Source organism: Schistocerca americana, chromosome 11 (genome assembly GCF_021461395.2).
Source record: "Schistocerca americana isolate TAMUIC-IGC-003095 chromosome 11, iqSchAmer2.1, whole genome shotgun sequence".
In the NCBI taxonomy this organism is placed as follows: Eukaryota; Metazoa; Arthropoda; class Insecta; order Orthoptera; family Acrididae; genus Schistocerca; species Schistocerca americana.
In genome coordinates, this window is record NC_060129.1 from 143,525,198 (window position 1) to 143,545,957 (window position 20,760).

Sequence of the window (20,760 nt, forward strand, 5' to 3'; positions counted from 1 at the left end):
CCTTTCTGTGTAGCACCGGCTGGTGATGCTGCTTTAACTCACTGAATCTGGATGTGGGAGTAAATCATCAATTAACAGCTGTTTGGGGTTTTATTCACGTTCAGTTTACCTCTGAAATGAGAATTGTTCATGTTTTGGGACGTAGGCAAAAAAAAAAGAGATACATGCAGTGTAGTATATGACACAGCATTGCCGGAATGACTATCGAACCGACTGACAATGCTGAAATCTAAGTTTGAACAAGCAACATGCCAGTAGGATGGAGCCATGAAACCCAAGCAAATTACACAAACTGGATATTTAGCCTACTTCCTAAATGATGATGACAATGGCGATATCCGCAATGATGACAGTGACAAAGATGATGCCACAAACGGTACCATGAAGACGACAATGGAAATGATGGAGATGAACATGTTGATGACAATGAAGATGATAACGAAGACGAAGGAAGGCAGCAGAGGTATCAGCATCTGTCCTCCAGAAACCACGTGATGTGCATGTCAGAGGTCGCTTCCAGGCCTGGATTTGAGGGGGGGGGGGGGGGGGAGGGGGGGAGGGAGCGGGGGAGGCAAACTGTTGTATCTGTCCCGGGCGGCAATTTCAGGGAGCGACAAATTCATATTCTTAAAGAAAGAACTTTGTTTCACAAAGCGTCTAGCATCCAGCGCACGTTGGTCTGTCGATTGCTCATATGATCTGAACTGCTCCCCTGTTGGTATTTGAACATTGAAATGGTTCAAATGGCTCTGAGCACTATGGGACTCAACTTCTGAGGTCATTAGTCCCCTAGAACTTAGAACTAGTTAAACCTAACTAACCTAAGGACATCACAAACATCCATGCCCGAGGCAGGATTCGAACCTGCGACCGTAGCGGTCTCGCGGTTCCAGACTGCAGCGCCTAGAACCGCACGGCCACTTCGGCCGGCTATTTGAACATGTTTGAACACATTCTAAGCTGATTTCTGAACGAATCCTGTTGATTTTTGAATGCATGCGTAGTGTACGAGATGTCTCCGACAGAGGAATCCTCGTCGCGTCTAGAAATAAAAAACTCTCCCGCAAACAAAAGGCGACGAGGCTATACGAGCTGAGCCGTATAAACCCGAACGGGCCAATGCCAATGGCTGTTTCCTTATGTGGTTGATTGGGAGTGCGAATGATAAGCGTTGTTACAATTATTAGCGAAATCTATAATTTCAGACTACCAGTGTGAAAATAAACAACTAACAGGAATAACAGGCAAGAAAGATTACGTATTATCTTCTCGGTGTATCTAAGAAAATGAAATTTTGACAGAAAATGTGTGACAGACCGCTACACTACTAAGGGCCAGTTGCACAGTCCTTGGTTAACAGCCACTTAAGTTCTAATCTCGGAACTGCGCGGAAAACGCGTTGTACGAACACGTAATAACTCCTGACCGGAGAGTAAACGGGGCATAACTAAACTGAAGTTAATCAGAGAATAAGTTTTGACAATATCTGGAATAGTTACAGAATTAGTGATGACAGGGATGTTTGTTAGAACGAAGAAGCAGAAGAAACGGGGACGTCACATAAATAGTATGGAAGAAAATGAAAAAAAAATTTCGTAGTACTCTTATTTTTCGATCTGATGATTGAGAAATTGGAGCATATGAATGAAATGTGAAACTTAGGTGCTTTGTGAATTACATTCTTTCGTGTTAGTTGTATAAATGAGGTAGATAAAAATGACCATTTGTGCCAAAACAGTCTCGCTTATTTTGCGCGTGTTACAAATGCTGCAAACTTAGAAAGGCCTACTTCGTTTCGTCTACCAGACAGTAACAAATATACGCAATCTATTCGAGAAACCACACCAGCTTCTTCAGTATTAGACAACGATATTTTGATTTTTCATGTAGCAAAACGTTTAACGAACTTTCATGAGGTAATAGATTCTTTCGCAGAAAGGAAAGCACGCTGTGTAAAGCTGTAGCAAGTTCAGAGAGAAACAAAAAATTCTGGGAGCTAAGGTTTGAAGAAATGTGTGTTACCTTGCTTGTCTCTTGTCTTTACTGCTCTTATGTCTCCTATGCTTAATTGTATTCCACGCAAAAGAGGAAGTTATTAGCTAATAGGCAATTAAGAGTGAAAATTTCCTGAAGAGTTCTTAATTCCCCCTGTCACAAATAATCCCCACCCAATATTAACTGTGAGTTTTTTTTTTAAGGGGGATAGGATGACACACTGGCCGACTGGGAGCAGAAGAGGCACCACGGGACATTTTAATTTCCATTTCCACTGTCCTGAAAATAGGTTTGGTGGCTTACATTACAAAATACACACGTTTGAATTCCAGAGAGTGAAATACAGTGATCTGCGATAGAAGAATACTGCGTGAAGAGGCGTGGCACAGTACTTCAGCACCCTTTGACCAAAGAACATGGTTTATATTTCCTCGAACATGTTGGTTTTATATATCAAACTCATCAGAAAGGTGTGCACCACAAAATGAACATATTTTTGGAAAATTGACATTTTTAAAATTTTTGATTTCCTATCTCAAATGCTTGAGGGGAAGGGGGGGGGGGAGGGCACTATCAAGGTTTTGGCCCGGTTCAGAAATATCGTAGATTCAGGGCTGGTCACTTCCCCTAGAGTCATGTATACTGGTTTCTCCCGGTTCCATTCTCTCATGGAGTGTGTGGGATGAATGACTGATTAAACGGCTGCTCACTCGATTCTTTGTCTAACTTGATGCTCTCGGTCCCTACGACAGTGATACATACGGAGTAGGAGCACATTCCTAGCTTTCTCATTCAATAATAACGGTCTGTGAAACTTCGTGAGTTGTCTTTTGCGGAATAGTCGGCGTCTGCCTTTAAGTGTCTGCCATTTCCTGCTTTTCAGCAATTCTCTGCGACCCTCTCGTGTATCAAAGGTGATGTGACGTTGATGGGAGCCCTCATCAAGTTACCTACAACATAAGTCTTGTAAGATCAAGTTTTACCTTTATTGTCACAACCATCTGTACAAGGGTGAGTGTCATAACCATCTGTACAATGTGGTTCGGTAAGTCTGGTAAATTTCCATGAAAGAATTAAACATTTTTGTTGCACATTCGTGGTTGATGAGTTTGATTATTCCAAGGATTGTACACTGCTGGCCACCGTAAATGCAGCACCAAGAAAGACATGAAGTAGCACAACAAGATTTATTTTGTAGATAACATGTTGACCAAGTATCAAATGATTACGTTTACAGACGTCTGTGACATGTGGTTCCTGCCAGAATCAGTAGCCAGAGTAGCCGCCATTGTTGGAGATCACCGCTGCCACACGTCTCGGCATTGAGTCAAAGAGACGTTGGATGTGTTCCTGGGGTACAGCAACCCAAGCAGCTTCCACACGTTGCCAAAGATCATCTGGTGTGGCAGCTGGGGATGTAATCTGGGTCACTCGTTGAGCAACCATGGACCACATCTTTTCTATCGGCGAAAGATTCGGAGAGCGAGCCGGCCAAGGAAGCACTTCAATCTGGTTATTGACGAAGAACCTTTGGACAATGCGTGCCACGTGTGGTCGCGTATTATCCTGTTGAAATATGGCTGTGGCCGAGCCCTGAAGGTAAGGAAGGACAACTGGCTCCAGCACCTCGGATATGTAGCGCCGGCTATTTAAAGTACCGGCAGTGCGTACTAGAGGCGTGCGAGAGTAATATCCAATACCGCCCCATACCATAATACCCGGTGCAAGACCAGTGTGGCGGTGCATAATGCAGCTGTCCAGCATCCTCTCTCCACAGTGTCTCCACACTCGAATCCGACCATCGTGGTGCTGCAGACAGAAGCGTGCCTCGTCAGTAAAGACAACGTCACTCCATTCTGCCGTCCACATCCGTCTGTCATCACACCATTGGCGACGGAGACGTCTGTGGTTCTGCGTCAATGGTAGACGAAGCGATGGACGTCTTGCGGACAGACCACTCTGCTGTAAACGGCGTCGAATGGTACGCGCAGACACTGGATGATGCGTTACAGACGCAATGTGCTGTGCTATGGTTCGGGATGTCACTGAGCGATCCGTCACTGCCGTGCGCACAATTTGCCTATCAGCACGTGCAGTGGTGCACCGAGGTGAATGCGATCGACCACGTCGGTCCGTCGTACCCACCTGCATCCAACGGTCACATATCCGCATTACAGTTGTTTGGTTTCGTCCAACACGACTAGCGATTTCTCTGTATGATAATCCACAATCTCGGTAAGCCACTATCCTTCCTCTGTCGAACTCGGATACTTGATCAAAAGATGTTCGCTGTTGTCTACGAGGCATAACTGATCGTCTTGTGAAACAACCACAAGGTAAACACACGTGCCGAACGTACACTCGCCGAAATCGCCAAGCCTTAAATGGCGCTATGAGGTGGCGCCACAGGCGCGCGTGATGTGCGTCTGCGCTGAAATTCTAATCAGTTGCATATCTCATCGCTGCAAACACATGGTGTAAATTTCACTTGATTCGGATGCTTCCTTCAGGGTGTTGCATTTACGGTGGCCAGCAGTGTATAAAGAATTTCAACAATGTACAGTTTACAGTTCATTGTTAACAGCCATCTGAGCTAGTGTCTCGACTGCGATTGAAAATGAAGAAAACTGAGTTTTGTGCTGGTATTAAACATTTTCATTTGATGGATTGGACTGCCTCTCCAATTAAAATAGAACTTGATGAAGTGCACACTGATTCCGCACCATCACTGATGGACAGTCATCTACATCTACATCGACATGAATACTCTGGAAATCACATTTAAGTGCCTGGCAGAGGGTTCATCGAAACACCTTCACAATTCTCTATTATTCCAATCTCGTATAGCGCACGGAAAATATGAACACCTATACCTTTCCGTACGAGCTCTGATTTCCCTTATTTTATCCTAGTGATCGTTTCTCTCTATGTAGGTCAACAAAATATTTTCGCATTCGGAGGAGAAAGTTTGTGATCGAAATTTCGTGAGAAGATTCCGTCGCAACGAGAAACTCCTTTCTTTTAATGATGCCCAGCCCAAATCCTGTATCATTTCTGTGGCACTCTCTCCCACATTTCGCGTTAATACAAAACGTGCTGCCTTTCTTTGAACTTTTTCGATGTACTCCGTCAGTCCTACCTGGTAAGGATCCCACACCGCGCAGCAGTATTCTAAAAGAGGACGGACAAGCGTAGTGCAGGGAGTCTCCTTAGTAGATCTGTCACATTTTCTAAGTGACCTGCCAATAAAACGAAGTCTTTGTTTAGCCTTCCCCACAGCATTTTCTATGTGTTCCTTCCAATTTAAGTTGTCCGTAATTGTAATACCTAGGTATTTAGTTGAATTTTTGGCTTTTAGATTAACACGTGACCGAAGTTTAACGAGTTCCTTTTAGCACTCATGTGGATGACCTCACAGTTTTCGTTATTTAGGGTCAACTGCCACTTTTCGCACCATTGAGACATTTTTTCTAAATCGTTTTGGAGTTTGTTTTGATCTTCTGATGACTTTATTAGTCGATAAACGACAGCGTCATCTGCAAACAACGAAAGACGGCTGCTCAGATTGTCTCCCAAATCGTTTATATAGATAAGGAACAGCAAAGTCCCTATTACACTACCTAGGGGAACGCCAGAAATCATTCTGTTTTACTCGATGACTTTCCGTCAGTTAATACGAACCATGACCTCTCTGATAGGAAATCACAAACGCAGTCACATAACTGAGACGATATTCCATAACTACGCAATTTCACTACGAGCTTGTGTGGTACAGTGTCAAAAGCCTTCCGGAAATCCAGAAATACGGAACCGATCTGAAATCCCTTGTCAATAGCACTCAACACTTCATGTGAATAAAGAGATAGTTTTGTTTCACAGGAACGATGTTTTCTAAACCCATGTTGACTGTGTGTCAATAGACAGCTTTCTTCGAGGTAATTCATAATGTTCGAACACAATATATGTTCTAAAATCCTGGTACATATCGATGTTAACGATATGGACCTGTAATTTAGTGGATTACTTCAGTACCTTTCTTGAATATTGGTGTGACCTGTGCAACTTTCCAGTCTTTGGGTACCGATCTTTCGTCGAGCGAACAGTTGTATATGATTGTTAAGTATGGAGCTAATGCATCAACATACTCCGAAAGGAACCTAATTGGTATACAGTCTGGACCAGAAGACTTGCTTTTATTATGTGATTTAAGTTGCTTCACTACTCCGAGGATATTTACTTCTACGTTATCCATGTTGGCAGCTGTTCTCGATTCGAATTCTGGAATATTTACTTCGTCTTCTTTTGTGAAGGCATTTCGGAAGGCTGTGTTTAGTAACTCTGCTTTGGCAGCACTGTCTTCGATAGTATCTCCATTGCTATCGCACAGAGAAGGCATTGATGGTTTCTTGCCGCTAATATGCTTCACATACGACCAGAATCTCTTTGGATTTTCTGCCAGGTTTCGGGACAAAGAAAACCATTAGTTTTGGATTAATGAATTTAAATGTAGTCGGGCAAACAGCGGAAACGAAGCAAGCTCTGGCTGCCCATTTAAGGTCACCACAAAGGAAACCACTGTCAAAATCCATGGTATGGTAATGCAAGATCACCTAATAGAAATTCGTGAGATTACTGAGCATGAAGGCATCTCAAGTGAACAAGTGCATAACATCCTGCTCAGAGTACTGGCTACGATTTGTGCGAGATAGGTGCCACGTTTCCTGACAATCGACCAAAGGCACATCCAGCACACCAATTCAACACAATGTCTGGTGATATTTAAACGCAATGGGCAAGATATTTAGTGCCGATTTGCGACTGTTAATGAAAACTGGATCCATGTTACACACCAGAGTCAAAATAGTAGTAAAAACAACGGACGAGCGCTGGTGATAGAGCACCGAAGAAGGCAAAGACCATTTTGTCAGCTGGTAAAGTGATGTCCACTGATTTTTGGGATTCTTGAAGAATAATCCTTACTTGAAAAAAGGCAGAACCATATCTGGGCCCTGTTGTGCTTCATTGTGGGATCGTTTGAATCTTGAGCTGCCTAAAACGGACCAAAAATGGTTCAAATGGCTCTGAGCACTATGGGACTTAACATCTGAGGTCATCAGTCCCCTAGAACTTAGAACTACTTAAACCTAAATAACCTAAGGACGTCACACACATCCATGCCCGAGGCAGGATTCGAACCTGCGACCGTAGCGGTCACGCGGTTCCAGACTGAAGCGCCTAGAAGCGCTCGGCCACACCGGCCGGCGAAAACGGACCAAGGTTTGCACACAAAAAAAGTGATCTTCCAGCAGGATAATGCACCATCCCACACATCAGCTATAACTATGGCGAAAGGGCATGATTTGACCTTTGAAATGGTTCCTCATCCACACTATCCACCAGCCCCAAGTGACTTCTTCCTGTTCCATAACTTGAAACTCTGGCTTGGTGGGAAGAAATTTTCAACAAATGAGAAAGGCAACGAGTATTTTACGGCGTTTAACAGAACCTATTTTTCCGCTGGGATGAATAACCTGAAGCATCCCTAGACCAGGCGTATATCCCTCAAAGGCGACCACGTCGGGAATTAAGGTGAGTTGTTTAAGAAACATTTTTTCTTGCTTTTTTTTACCAGATTTATCGAATCAACCTCGCATTACTACCTCACAGTATTACTGGTTAGGACATCTTGTCAAGACGAAATGCAAATTATAAAAGCGTAGTAAGTATATCGCTCTGTATCATTACATAGATACCACTTTCTTCATTTAGAGAATCCATAGTTAATGCATTGCTAGTGTGATTTGTAACATTTTGTTCTCAAGGTTCCATCAGTCTGGTGGAGTTACCTTCTTTTTCTGACCTACACGATACCTTCGAGGGACAACGAGCTTTCGTCAGCGGCTGGGGACTGGATGCCGACTGTAAGTGCACCGACAAGTTCACTTTGCTACACCTGTGAAAATACTGTAAAAAATTACTTGCGTTTGTGTCGGCCAGTACCTCTTGCATTCCTTCCTTGAGTACGATTTCTATTGTGTATTTACACATTACGGTGGCTCCTGTTTCACATCCTCTTGAAGTAATTTCTTCATTGGTTATTTCCCAATCAGGATCCTTTTGGTGTAAAAATGACGTTTATGAAATTTCGGCTTTGTAGAATAAACAGAACAGGTTCAAAATGGGCAAATCCATAAAAATAAATCCATCGATTTCACAAAATGTTCTTCGTAGCAAATTCATTCATTACCCACTGTAAGCAGATATGTCTGCTGTATCATGTTTGACTGAATGCGTTCTCATGTCACGGGCTGCACTGGCTGAATGACACGACGGGTGCGTAGAGAGAGCTGAGCGAACCGAACCCTGCTGTTCGTATGTACCCCTAAATCCTGACCAGTTCAGCAGTCCCTCAGTTTCGTGGGAAGGCAACAGTCACAACAACGACGTTGCCTTCCAGTTCTATTCGTGTAGAGAAAAAAAATATTATTTAGTCAGGTATTACTTTCATGAAATAATTGGAAGCACACTGCCACATGTCAAACAATTGTTAAACATTCTTCTTTTACAGTTTGCACGTGTGTATATTAACATTCTAGGAAAGTGCCACACTAACCGCATGGGAAGTGATGATATATTGGGAAAAAGTATGGGGTCTTACTTAGGAGCTGAGAAACTGAACAGTAAAATTAACAAGATTTGTATCAATAACAGAGGTAAATGCAAAAACATGTTGAAAGGTTGTGGAACATTCATAAATGAAAATAATACAAATTTTGTTCACAAATTTAAAGAAATTTTTGACACAGCACGTGCTAATGCTTCACATACCATTGTTGTTGTTGTTGTGCTCTTCAGTCCTGAGACTGGTTTGATACAGATCTCCATGCTACTCTATCCTGTGCAAGCTTCTTCATCTCCCAGTACTTACTACAACCTACATCCTTCTTAATCTGCTTAGTGTATTCATTTCTTGGTCTCCCTCTACGATTTTTACCCTCCACGCTGCCCTCCAATGCTAAATTTGTGATCCCTTGATGCCTCAGAACATGCCCTACCAACCGGCCCCTTCTTCTTGTCAAGTTGTGCCACAAACTCCTCCCCTATTCTATTCAATACCTCTTCATTAGTTACGTGATCTACCCATTTAATCTTCAGCATTCTTCTGTAGCACCGCATTTCAAGAGCTCCTATTGTCTTCTTGTCCAAACTATTTATCGTACATGTTTCACTTCCATACATGGCTACACTCCAATTCCTATGGTAGCTCGCTGAAAATAGATGCCGCACTGTACTGCACACGTTTCTGCACAAGAGTTAAGGAAGTGCCACCCAAAAGCAGACTGGATTTCGGCCTAGGACTCACTAAGTGAAAGCTGCTAATTCTTACTCCATACAAATACTTTCAGAAACGACGTCCTGACACTTAAATCTATACTCGATGTTAACAAATTTCTCTTCTTCAGAAATGCCTTTCCTTGCCATTGCCAGTCTACATTTTATATCCTCTCTACTTCGACCATCATCAGTTATTTTGCTCCCCAAATAGCAAAACTGCTTTACTACTTTAAGTGTCTCATTTCCTAATCTAATTCCCTCAGCATCACCCGACTTAATTCGACTACATTCCATTATCCTCGTTTTGATTTTGTTTATGTTCATCTTACATTCTCCTTTCAAGACACTGTCCATTACTATTGAAAAAGGCGAAAAGACGAGGAGCAACCATCTGTTGATGCTCAGAATCGATTCCATGCTACTTAGAGACAGAACTCAAGAGTCCAAGGAAATAGAGGCAGGTGGAAAGAAGGTCGGTTGTTTAACTTTCTATGATTCATAACTTTTCTTAAAATTGTTCGTCCGAGCAAATTTACAAAATGAAAAGTCAAGTACGAGTAGTGCTGAACAAGAGTTATGTGATTTGGAGGAAGCTCCAGGAACATCGACTGATAACAATGTCCCAAAAATTCCGTCGCCACTAGTAAAAAATACAGACATCAAAAAAGTTTTGCATCACCTCGGTTCCGAGACATTCGGAATCTGTACAGAAAATTGGAATAGAGATCGACATAAACATCATTTCCGCCCTTTTTATTGCTCATGAAATCCACACATTGCATGTTGTACCACCATACAGAGAGACCTTCAGACGTGGTGGTCCAGACTGCTCTACACACCGGTATCTCTAATACCCAGTAGCATGTCCTCTTGCATTGATGCCTGTATTCTTCGTGGCATACTATCCACAAGTTCATCAAGGCACTTATGGTCCAGATTGTCCCACTCCTCAACGGCGATTAGCTGTATATCCCTCAGAGCGGTTGGTGGGTCACGTCATCCATAATCTATCCTAGGCATGTTCGATAGGGTTCATGTCTGGAGAACTTGCTGGCCACTCTAGTTGAGCGATGTCATTATCCTGAAGGATAATGTGCACGATGGGGTCGCGAGTTATCGCCCATGAAGACGAATGCCTCGCCCATATGCTGCCGATATGGTTACACTATCAGTCGGAGGATGGCACTCACGTATCATACAGCCGTTACAGCACCTTCCATGACCACCAGCGGCGTGCGCCGGCCCCCACACAATGCCACCCCAAAACAGCAGGGAACCTCCACCTTGCTGCACACGCTGAACAGTGTGTCTAACGCGTTCAGCCTGACCGGGTTGCCACCAAACACGTCTCCGACCATTGTCTGGTTGAAGGCATATGCAACACTCATCGGTGAAGAGAATGTGATGCTAATCCTGAGCAGTCCATTCGGCATGTTGTTGGGCCCATCTGTACCGCGCTGCATGGTGTCGTGGTTGCAAAGATGGACCTCGCCATGGACGTCACGAGTGATGTTGCGCATCATGCCGCCTATTGCGCACGCAGTTTGCGTCGCAACTGGACGTCATGTGGCTGCACGAAAAGCATCATCAACATGGTGGCGTTGCTGTCAGGGTTCGTCCGAGCCATAATCTGTAGGTAGCGGTCACCCACTGGAGCAGTAACCCTTGAGCGGCCTGAGCGAGGCATGTCATCGACACTTCCTGTCTCTCTGTATCTCCTCCATGTCTGAACATCATCACTTTGGTTCACTGCGAGGCAGTTGGACACTTCCTTCGTTGAGAGCCCTTCCTGGTGCAAAGTAACAATGCGGACGTGATCAAACCGCAGTATTGGCCCTTCTAGGCATGGTTGAACTGCAGACAATACGAACCATGTACCCCTTCTTAGTGGAATGATTGGAACTGATCGGCAGTCGGAACCCCTCCGTCTTAATAGACGCTACTCATGCATGGTTGTTTCCACTTTTGGATGGGTTTAGTGATATCTCGGGTCAAAGGGACTGTGTCTTTGATACAATATCCACAGTCAGTGGTTATCTTCAAGAGTTCTGGGAGCTTGGGTGATGCAACACTTTTTTGACGTTTTACATAGCATCAGTTACAAGGTACACAGAATGTAAGAATTTCTGAGTAATAAACTGCAAAAGTTATAATCATAACATTTTTAGTTACTAGCAATCACTGTTAGGTTTGTTAGTGAAATATGTTTGTTCAGATTCTTCCATTACAGCTGAGCATGAGCCAGTTCATTTCTTATCAATAATCAACTGAGAACACAGTAAATTTCATTCACAGATGTATACAACTTAGTATTCTGCACAACACATGACACGGATAAGCTTTATCTAAGTTGAACAATGGAACTAAAGGTGTGTCTCCTCTTTACTTCATATGTAATTAGCGTGTAATCGAAAATTCTTGAGTGGGATACAAGAAGTTGCCCAAAAGAAACAACTGCATATTGTCTTTCGTAACTCTGTGATGTCTCTTGTTATTAGCAACAGATTACTGTGATTGCATAATGTGCTCCTTGCATGACCATGTAGACATTTACTGAAGAATATCAGCCCATTTATATGACCACTACTTTTGTGGGCATTGAGCCTGTGTGCTGGGAGAAAAAACTTAGCGAACTTCTTGTTGCAGCCGGTCAGGGTGGCCGAGCTGTTCTAGGCGCTACAGTCTGGAACCACGCGACCGCTACGGTCGCAGGTTCGAATCCTGCCTCGGGCATGGATGTGTGTGATGTCCTTAGATTATTTAGGTTTAAGTAGTTCTAAGTTCTAGGGGACTGATGACCACAGCAGTTAAGTGCCATAGTGCTCAGAGCCATTTGAAACATTTGAGCCATTTGAACCTCCTTGTTCCTGAGGTGGGCCTAGGGTGTCCTTTGTCAGCAGAGCGCAGTCGACAGATCTCATTAAGTTAACCACGCCTCCATGGGGGCGAGGCAACCCTTGGTATAAGTCAAAGCTATGTCCTGCTTTAATAAGTCACACCTGCAAAATACTAACGCGAATTCTTTACAGATGAATGGAAAAACTGGTAGAAGCCGAACTCGGGGAATATCAGTTTGGATTCCGTAGAAATGTTGGAACACGTGAGGCAATACTGACCTTACCCCTTATCTTAGAAGAAAGATTAAGGAAAGGCAAACCTACGTTTCTAGTATTTGTAGACTTAGAGAAAGCTTTTGACAATGTTGACTGGAATACTGTCTTTCAAATTCTGAAGGTGGTAGGGGTAAAAAAACAGGAAGCGAAAGGCTATTTACAATTTGTACAGAAACCAGATGGCAGTTATAAGAGTCGATGGGCATGAAAGGGAAGCAGGGGTTGGGATGGGAGTGAGACAGGGTTGTAGCCTCTCCCCGGTGTTATTCAATCTGTATATTGAGCAAGCAGTAAAGGAAACAAAAGAAAAATTCGGAGTAGGTATTAAAATCCATGGAGAAGAAATAAAAACTTTGAGGTTCGCCGATGACATTGTAATTCTGTCAGAGATAGCAAAGGACTTGGGAGAGCAGTTGAACGGAATGGACAGTATCTTGGAAGGAGGGTATAAGATGAACATCAACAAAAGCAAAACGAGGATCATGGAATGTAGTCGAATTAAGTCGGCAGATGCTGAGGGAATTAGATTAGGAAATGAGACACTTAAAGTAGTAAAGGAGTTTTTCTATTTGGGGAGCAAAATAACTGATGATGGTCGAAGTAGAGAGGATATAAAATGTAGACTGGCAATGGCAAGGAAAGCGTTTCTGAAGAAGAGAAATTTGTTAACATTGAGTATAGATTTAAGTGTCAGGAAGTCGTTTCTAAAAGTATTTGTATGGAGTGTAGCCATGTATGGAAGTGAAACATGGACGATAAATAGTTTGAACAAGAATAGAATAGAAGCTTTCGAAATGTGGTGCTACAGAAGACTGCTGAAGATTAGATGGGTAGATCACATAAGGAGGTATTGAATAGAATTGCGGAGAAGAGGAATTTGTGGCACAACTTGACCAGAAGAAGGGATCGGTTGGTAGGACATGTTCTGAGGCATCAAGGGATCACCAATTTAGTACTGGAGGGCAGCGTGGAGGGAAAAAATCGTAGAGGGAGACCAAGAGATGAATACACTAAGCAGATTCAGAAGGATGTAGGGTGCTGTAGGTACTGGGTGACGAAGAAGCTTGCACAGGATAGAGTAGCATGGAGAGCTGCATCAAACCAGTCTCAGGACTGAAGACCGCAACAACAACAATGTCTGGGTGCTGGGCACTTTATACTGCGTCCACCTTACCACCCCCTGGAGATACATCGAGCACGGCACTTTTGCGATTGTGTGCTCACTTCAAAGGCTTGGACACCATACTGCCAGTCGACTAATGCGGAAGTCTCGCATCTGTTGTCGCTCTAAAAATTTGGTTTACCTAGTGAGATTGCCTCGTGCCACCTAGTGCAAGTAACACTGCTTGTCCAGCGCCAAACTCATAACGGTAAAATTTTGGATTGTGTATACAAAGAGGGGAAAGTTTTCTGTCCTTTACCTGACTATCCGTAAATTTTATGATGTTTCTCGTCTGTCATGAATGGAGTCATCTCGTCCACCCTGGGGTTTCGAAAGGTTAGAAGCTTGGAAGAAGGAATTAACTGTTTGGGATTGGAGATTTGACGGAGATGCAGCTGGAGGAGGTGAGAGCCGATGGATGCCCATCTGTCGCTGTAGGTGCACTCTTCGAACTTTGAGCAGAGGAAAGTATTCACAGTCCACAGTAGCGCAAACCACAGTCTGAGTACTTCACTACCCATACTTTTTGGGTGTGCAAACTGAATAGCTGACTTAATTCCAATTTGTATATGTTTTCTTTAATTTTACATCAGCGAGCTGCACGGACAAATGTATCTCACTGTGAACATTTTAGATTGGGCTTTACCGTTACTATTGCTGACATCAAATAAAACAGATTACTATTACTAGTCACTGTTTATTTATCTCCAAGACGCGTTTCAAAGGTTTAAACCTCCATCGTCAGATGGATTTACATTTGTTAGTATGACATATGTGTGTGTTGTGTTACGATGTCTGGAGGAACTTCGGGCACTGTCTCCAGTGGTCACAGGTTCCTTTCACTGTCCTAACAAAAATGGTTCAAATGGCTCTGAGCACTATGGAACTTAACTTCTGAGGTCATCAGTCCCCTATAACTTAGAACTACTTAAACCTAACTAACCTAAGGACATCACACACATCCATGCCCGAGGCAGGATTCGAACCTGTGACCATAGCGGTCGCGCGGTTCCAGACTGTAGCGCCTAGAACCGCTCGGCTGTCCTAACACATCACATGTATACTGTCATATTTCTTAAACAAAGCTGATGATGGAGGTTTAAACTTCCGAAATGCGTCGTGGATACAAATAAGCAGCGACTGGTAACAGTAAATTTGTTGTTTCTTGTGGTATCTTGGTGCTTTAGACTCCATGTGGTACTGCTTCCATAGTGTTCCTCACATATTGTTATTCTCACTCTCTTGCTAACTTGATTATTCGCTCAGTTGATATTATTTGTTTTGATTAAATTTTGTGGAACCCAAGAATAAATAAAATTCCGTTAATGATAGACTTGATTTTTATTTAAAGACTATGACCTTTTTCTACTACTTTCCTCGTTGGGTGACCCATAAATAAATATAAACATATTCTCGCATACTAGGAAGTTGTGCTTTACTGTGTCAGTGTTATTCTTTATGGACAGTGGTGGCATTAGACGATAAGATATCGATGTTTCACATTCTGCAACAGCAGCTAGCAAAGCCCACACGCTCTGCTCTTTAATTCAGTGGCCCCCTTCCAAGTCAACCCTGATCCTGGATCACATGTCTTTATGTTTCAGAAATTACCAGTTATAACCACAGAATGAAGCACCTCTTGGGGTATAAATACAAATATCAAAAAAAGTTCTGCATCACCTCGATTCCCAGAACTCTTGAAAATAAATGTTGACTGTGGATAATTGTATCATAGACACAGTCCCTTTGACTGCGCAGAGATGACACTAAATCCACCCAAAAGTGTAAACAACCATGCATGGGCAGCGCCTATTAGACGGAGGGGCACCGACTGTCGATCTGTTCCAGTCATTCCACCAGGAAGGAGGTACACAGAACGTATTGTTTGTAGTTCAACCATGCATGGACGGTCAATACCGCGATTCGATCGCATCAGCATTGTTACTTTGTGCCAGGAGGGGCTCTCAACAAGGGAAGTGTCCAGGCATCTCAGAGTGAACCGAAGAGATGAAACGTCATGGCAGATTAAAACTGTGCGCCGGACCGAGACTCGAACTCGGGAAGTTGGTAGAGCACTTGCCCACGAAAGGCAAAGTTCCCGAGTTAGAGTCTCGGTCCGGCACACAGTTTTAATCTGCCAGGAAGTTTCATATCAGCGCACACTCCGCTGCAGAGTGAAAATCTCATTCTGAACCGAAGAGACGTTGTTTGGTCCTGGAGGAGACACATAGAGTTAGGAAGTGTCGATGACATGCCTCGCTCAGGCCGCCGAAGGGCTCCTACTGCAGTGGATGACCGCTACTCACAGATTATGGCTCGGAGGAACCCTGACAGCAACACCACCATGTTGAATAATGCTTTCCGTGCAGCCACAGGACCTCGGGCTACGCCTCAAACTGTGCACAATAGGCTGCATGATGAGCAACTTCAAGTCCATAGCGAGGTCCATCTTTGCAACCAAGACACCATGCAGCGCGGTACAGATGGGCAAAACAGCATGCCGAATGAACCGCTCAGGATTGGCATCACGTTATGTTCACCGATGAGTGTCGCATGTGCCTTCGATCAGACAATCGTCAGAGACGTGTTTGGAGGCAACCCAGTCAGGCTGAACGCCTTAGACACACTGTCCAGCGAGTGCAGCAAGGTGGAGGTTCCCTTATGTATAGGAATGGCGTTATGTGTGGCCGACATATGCCGCTGGTGGTCACGGAAGGCGCCGTAGAGACTGAACGGTACGTGAATGCCATCCTCCAACCGATTTTGCAACCATATTGGCAGCAATTGGCGAAGCATTCGTCTTCATGGACGACAATTCTCGCCCCAATCGTGCACTTCTTGTGAATGGCTTCCTTCAGGATAACGACGTCGCTCAACTAGAGTGGCCAGCATGTTCTCCAAACATGAACCCTGTCGAACATGCCTGGGATAGATTGAAAAGGGTTGTTTATGGACGACGTGACGCACCAACCACTCTGAGGGATCTACGCCGAATCGCCGTTGAGGAGTGGGACAATCTGGACCAACGGTGCCTTGATAAACTTGTGGATAGTATGCTACGACGAATACAGGCCTGCATCAATGCAAGAGGTCGTACTATGCAAAATTTGTATTGATGTGTGTAGTTATCTTATGTTGGATGTTCAAGTTCTTAATGACACACGGGGTTGTTATAATGAATTTCTTTTGGTTACAGTGCGGTCACCTCCAGACCTTCTTCAATGGACCCAGGTGAAGGTTGTTCCCAATAACGTATGCGCGCAGTTCTACGACACTGGCAACGTTATTGAAAGTACACTGTGTGCCATTGGCGAGCACACGGGTGGCTGCTCTGTGAGTAGAAACTGTGGTTTCTCCTGAGCACTTGGTCTTTGGCAAGTTCTTCTCCTGTGCTTTTAAGAGCTCTGTGATAGTTGTGAAAACGTAAATGCTATTTCCAGTGAAGACCTGTAGTTAATTAACATTGAGACAATTTATTTCATCAGATTAACTGTATTTACCAATTGGAGGCTGTGTCTCTCTCTCTCTCTCTCTCTCTCTCTCTCTCTCTCTCACACACACACACACACACACACACACACACACACACACACACACACACACACAAAATGTTCAAATATGTGTGAAATCTTATGGGACTTAACTGCTAAGGTCATCAGTCCCTAAGCTTACACACTACTTAACCTAAATTATCCTAAGGACAAACACACACACCCATGCCGAAGGGAGGACTCGAACCTCCGCCAGGAGAAAACACACACACACACACACACACACACACACACACACACACACACGGACACACACACTATGCTTGCATGCACTGAATACCTATTGCTGTAGTATGTAATATAGCTACAAGCGACTGGTAATGCCCTCATATGTTCAGTCGTTATTAAAATGTTACCATCAACAGATGTCATTGTGACAGAAAAAGGACAAAAGAGAAATATTTTATGCTGAGTGATAGTTCTGTTGATACAAACAATGGGAAGTAATTTTTGTTGCGATAGAATTATTTATTGCCTGACATTGTGGAAATAATGAAAATTAATCAGAATTATTAATTATAAAAAATTTTGACTTGAATATGCTATCTCTAATCAATGACAGAAAAAAGGATTAGGTGTGGAAATTCGAGCATGGAAGACAGATTATAATATGATTTTTGGCTGGCTCTGAGCACTATAGGACTCAACTGCTGAGGTCATAAGTCCCCTAGAACTTAGAACTACTTAAACCTAACTAACCTAAGGACAACACATACATCCATGCCCGAGGCAGGATTCGAACCTGCGACCGTAGCGGTCGCGCGGTTCCAGACTGTAGCGCCAGAACCGCTCGGCCACCAGCGGCCGGCTATGATTGTTTTATTTCAGTTAAATACATCTACTTTCGGTGAGCATTTGCAAAGCATTTTATCACACAATTAACGTTTTCCCATCAACCACTACAATCTGAAGAAAATGTGTAAAATTCTCTGTCATCTCAGTGCTACTTTCCTATATGTCAGTCGTCACAGACTTTACACAGGAGTCCTGTTGCGCATTTCACTATTGGTCTCAGCAGTGACAGTGAGTTACTCTGTGAGCCTTTCAGTGCTGTGTCACTGTCTCGGCAGCAGGTGAGGTTGAGTGGTCTCTGCTCTGTGTTTTCCGTATCCTGTCATATGGCAGCAGTTACACATGCATCTCTCTCTGTCCCCAGATCCCTCTGCCTTTTCTCTTTCAGTGTCAACTTGCTAACCACCTTCACCACCACCAGCACATGTGTCATGGCCTCACTGCACCAACCAAAGCCAGACCTGAACAGCCCCCAGGTAACCATCAACAACGTCATACCCTGCCACCCTCCATACCACGACCGTCCTTCCCTCCAACAGCCGTTAAGAAACCTACAAAATGTCAAACCACTGACATCTCTCCCACTCCCACACTTTAAAAACCACAAACTTAACCTGAAGACAGTATGTGGATACAGCTCCCTCTCCAACTTCTTCCCCTACCATCTACACCTTCATCCTCTCCACCCCTCACCCAAAGTTCCTTAAAACCGAATTCATCTCCTTCTAAATCAAAAAATACTTACCCAATCTCCACACCCAACAAATCATCCCAAAAAGAGACTCTGTCTTACTGAAGTCCCTAAACCCCTACTTCCACACTGCCTTGCTCTCCAAAATTCCTCACATTACCTATTGTCCCAAAGCCTCTCCCCACCACACCCAGTGCTAAACAACCTCAACCTCCCTGCTGTTCTCCCACCCTCACCACAGGGATCACAAAACACGACCTTCAAATCATAGATGAGGAAGTCGTAACTGAGCTGAGCAACCACCTGGATTTAGAAGTCCAACAAGCCCTATGTGTCAATAATGACATGGTCCCACTCATCTTGACCATATTTTCCCTGAATCTTCCACCACCATAGACCTTCTCCTTAAAGAGGGAGCCCAGATCTATCACTGTTGCTACAAGGTAGAGCCTTCAAAATCCAATCCTCAGTCCTACCCCTGCCAAAAATCCTTCTGTTACAATGAATACCTTACTGCAGACTGTAAAAACTCACCTTCCTGTCCACACTGCAAAGCCTCACATTTTCTTAAACAGTTCCCTAACCTAGCATCCCCTCCTACCTGTAACACCTCCAATGGCTCCCACCTCACTTACTCTGCAAAATGCAAAGCTAAGACACAACCTGCCAGATCTGAGCTCACCATCCCAATCCATCCAACTGATATCCCCACTCGCCCCAACAGTTCCTTCTACCCAACTCCCAGTGCTTATTATCAAATTAATTACGATCATCCTTCAAGACACCTACCCATTCCAATGTCACAGCCTCCAACAAATTTCCTTACTACTCAGTCCATCTTCCATCTCAACACTGAAGCTGCCTACTACCATGTCCATTTCATCTTCACCCACCATGACATCCTCATCTAAACCTCCTTAGATCTCACCTACACAAACCTGTCTTGTTCTTTATAATGGTGAGGCAGCACTAAAAAATCCTGTACCACAACATCCGCTCCCTCCCCATCAATTAACATCTTTTAATGCATACCGTATCCCAACATAGCGTCCATACCTCTATCCTTAATGAAATATCCCTCCAACCTTATCACACTATCTGAATCTCTCCCTACATTCTACACCACACAGATAACCCCTTCCCCTACCCTGAGGTGGAGTTTCAATTGGCGACAAGAACATCTCTGCTCATCAACAACGTTATATTATACTCCCACCAAATACCGTATACTTAACCTCTTTTTCCAAATCTTAACCATTACCTGCTCCACCATCTACATGCAACCCAATCACCCAACCCCCTGAAACTTCCTCACCTACATAGATTGTACCTTTTGCACCTATATTATTACCATTGACCTCATCATCCATAGTAGATCACCCACAGAACTACAGTGGTGTCATCAGTTTACTGATTCCCAGCAAGGTGACATTGTTCCCATCCCACACCTCACGTGTTCTGAAAGTAACACCAGTGTCATGCTAGCACCTCCCAACCCCATTAGACACCTCACTGGAAGAGACCACCTACTTTTAATTCTCACCAAATCCTCCACACAACCTCATCCTTACCCATCCTATCCCAATCTCCATCCGGGAGTTATCCAAGACTAATCCCACACCAACTGGAATGTCTATTAGAAATCCATAGAAATACAGACCGGAAGCAACCCCCTATCCTCCAGCGACCTGATGATATACCTCATGCTACATCCTTTCTGCAGCAGACCTTGTCAGACGCTTTATCCCCTCAAATTCTACCAATACCATACATATATCCTTATTGCGCCACCCTTTCCTACAAGCCCAACCACTCTTCTGAGAACCCCATTATATGTACTGCTCCTTTTTTCAGATTCATGATTGGTATACACTCACACACCACCATAAAATATTGAGACATATCAGGAAATCTTTAAATGCAAAAAAAAAGTGGGAACTCGCGCCAGACATGCTCCAGACTCAGTGCTACACTCCCCATTAAGCCTTCAAAGTACTGGAAAGCATTCACTCCACTCACTGGCAATAACCCCATACCTCACTAGCCACTTCTCTATGGGAACCTTCCCTTACCTAACAACCTGAGCAGAGCTTATCATTTTCCATCCTATTTGACTGGCAT

The 20,760-nt window shown here is 43.8% G+C and overlaps 1 protein-coding gene across 1 annotated transcript in view; it reads left to right on the forward strand.

The window, feature by feature from the left end:
- Positions 1–20,760, forward strand: part of LOC124553398 (collagenase-like) — a 114,707-nt gene that overhangs the window by 78,498 nt on the left and 15,449 nt on the right. The window contains exon 4 of the mRNA XM_047127264.1: positions 16,802–16,938. Within this exon, the coding sequence (XP_046983220.1) occupies positions 16,802–16,938 (137 nt within the window). The remainder of the gene's footprint in view (positions 1–16,801; positions 16,939–20,760) is intronic.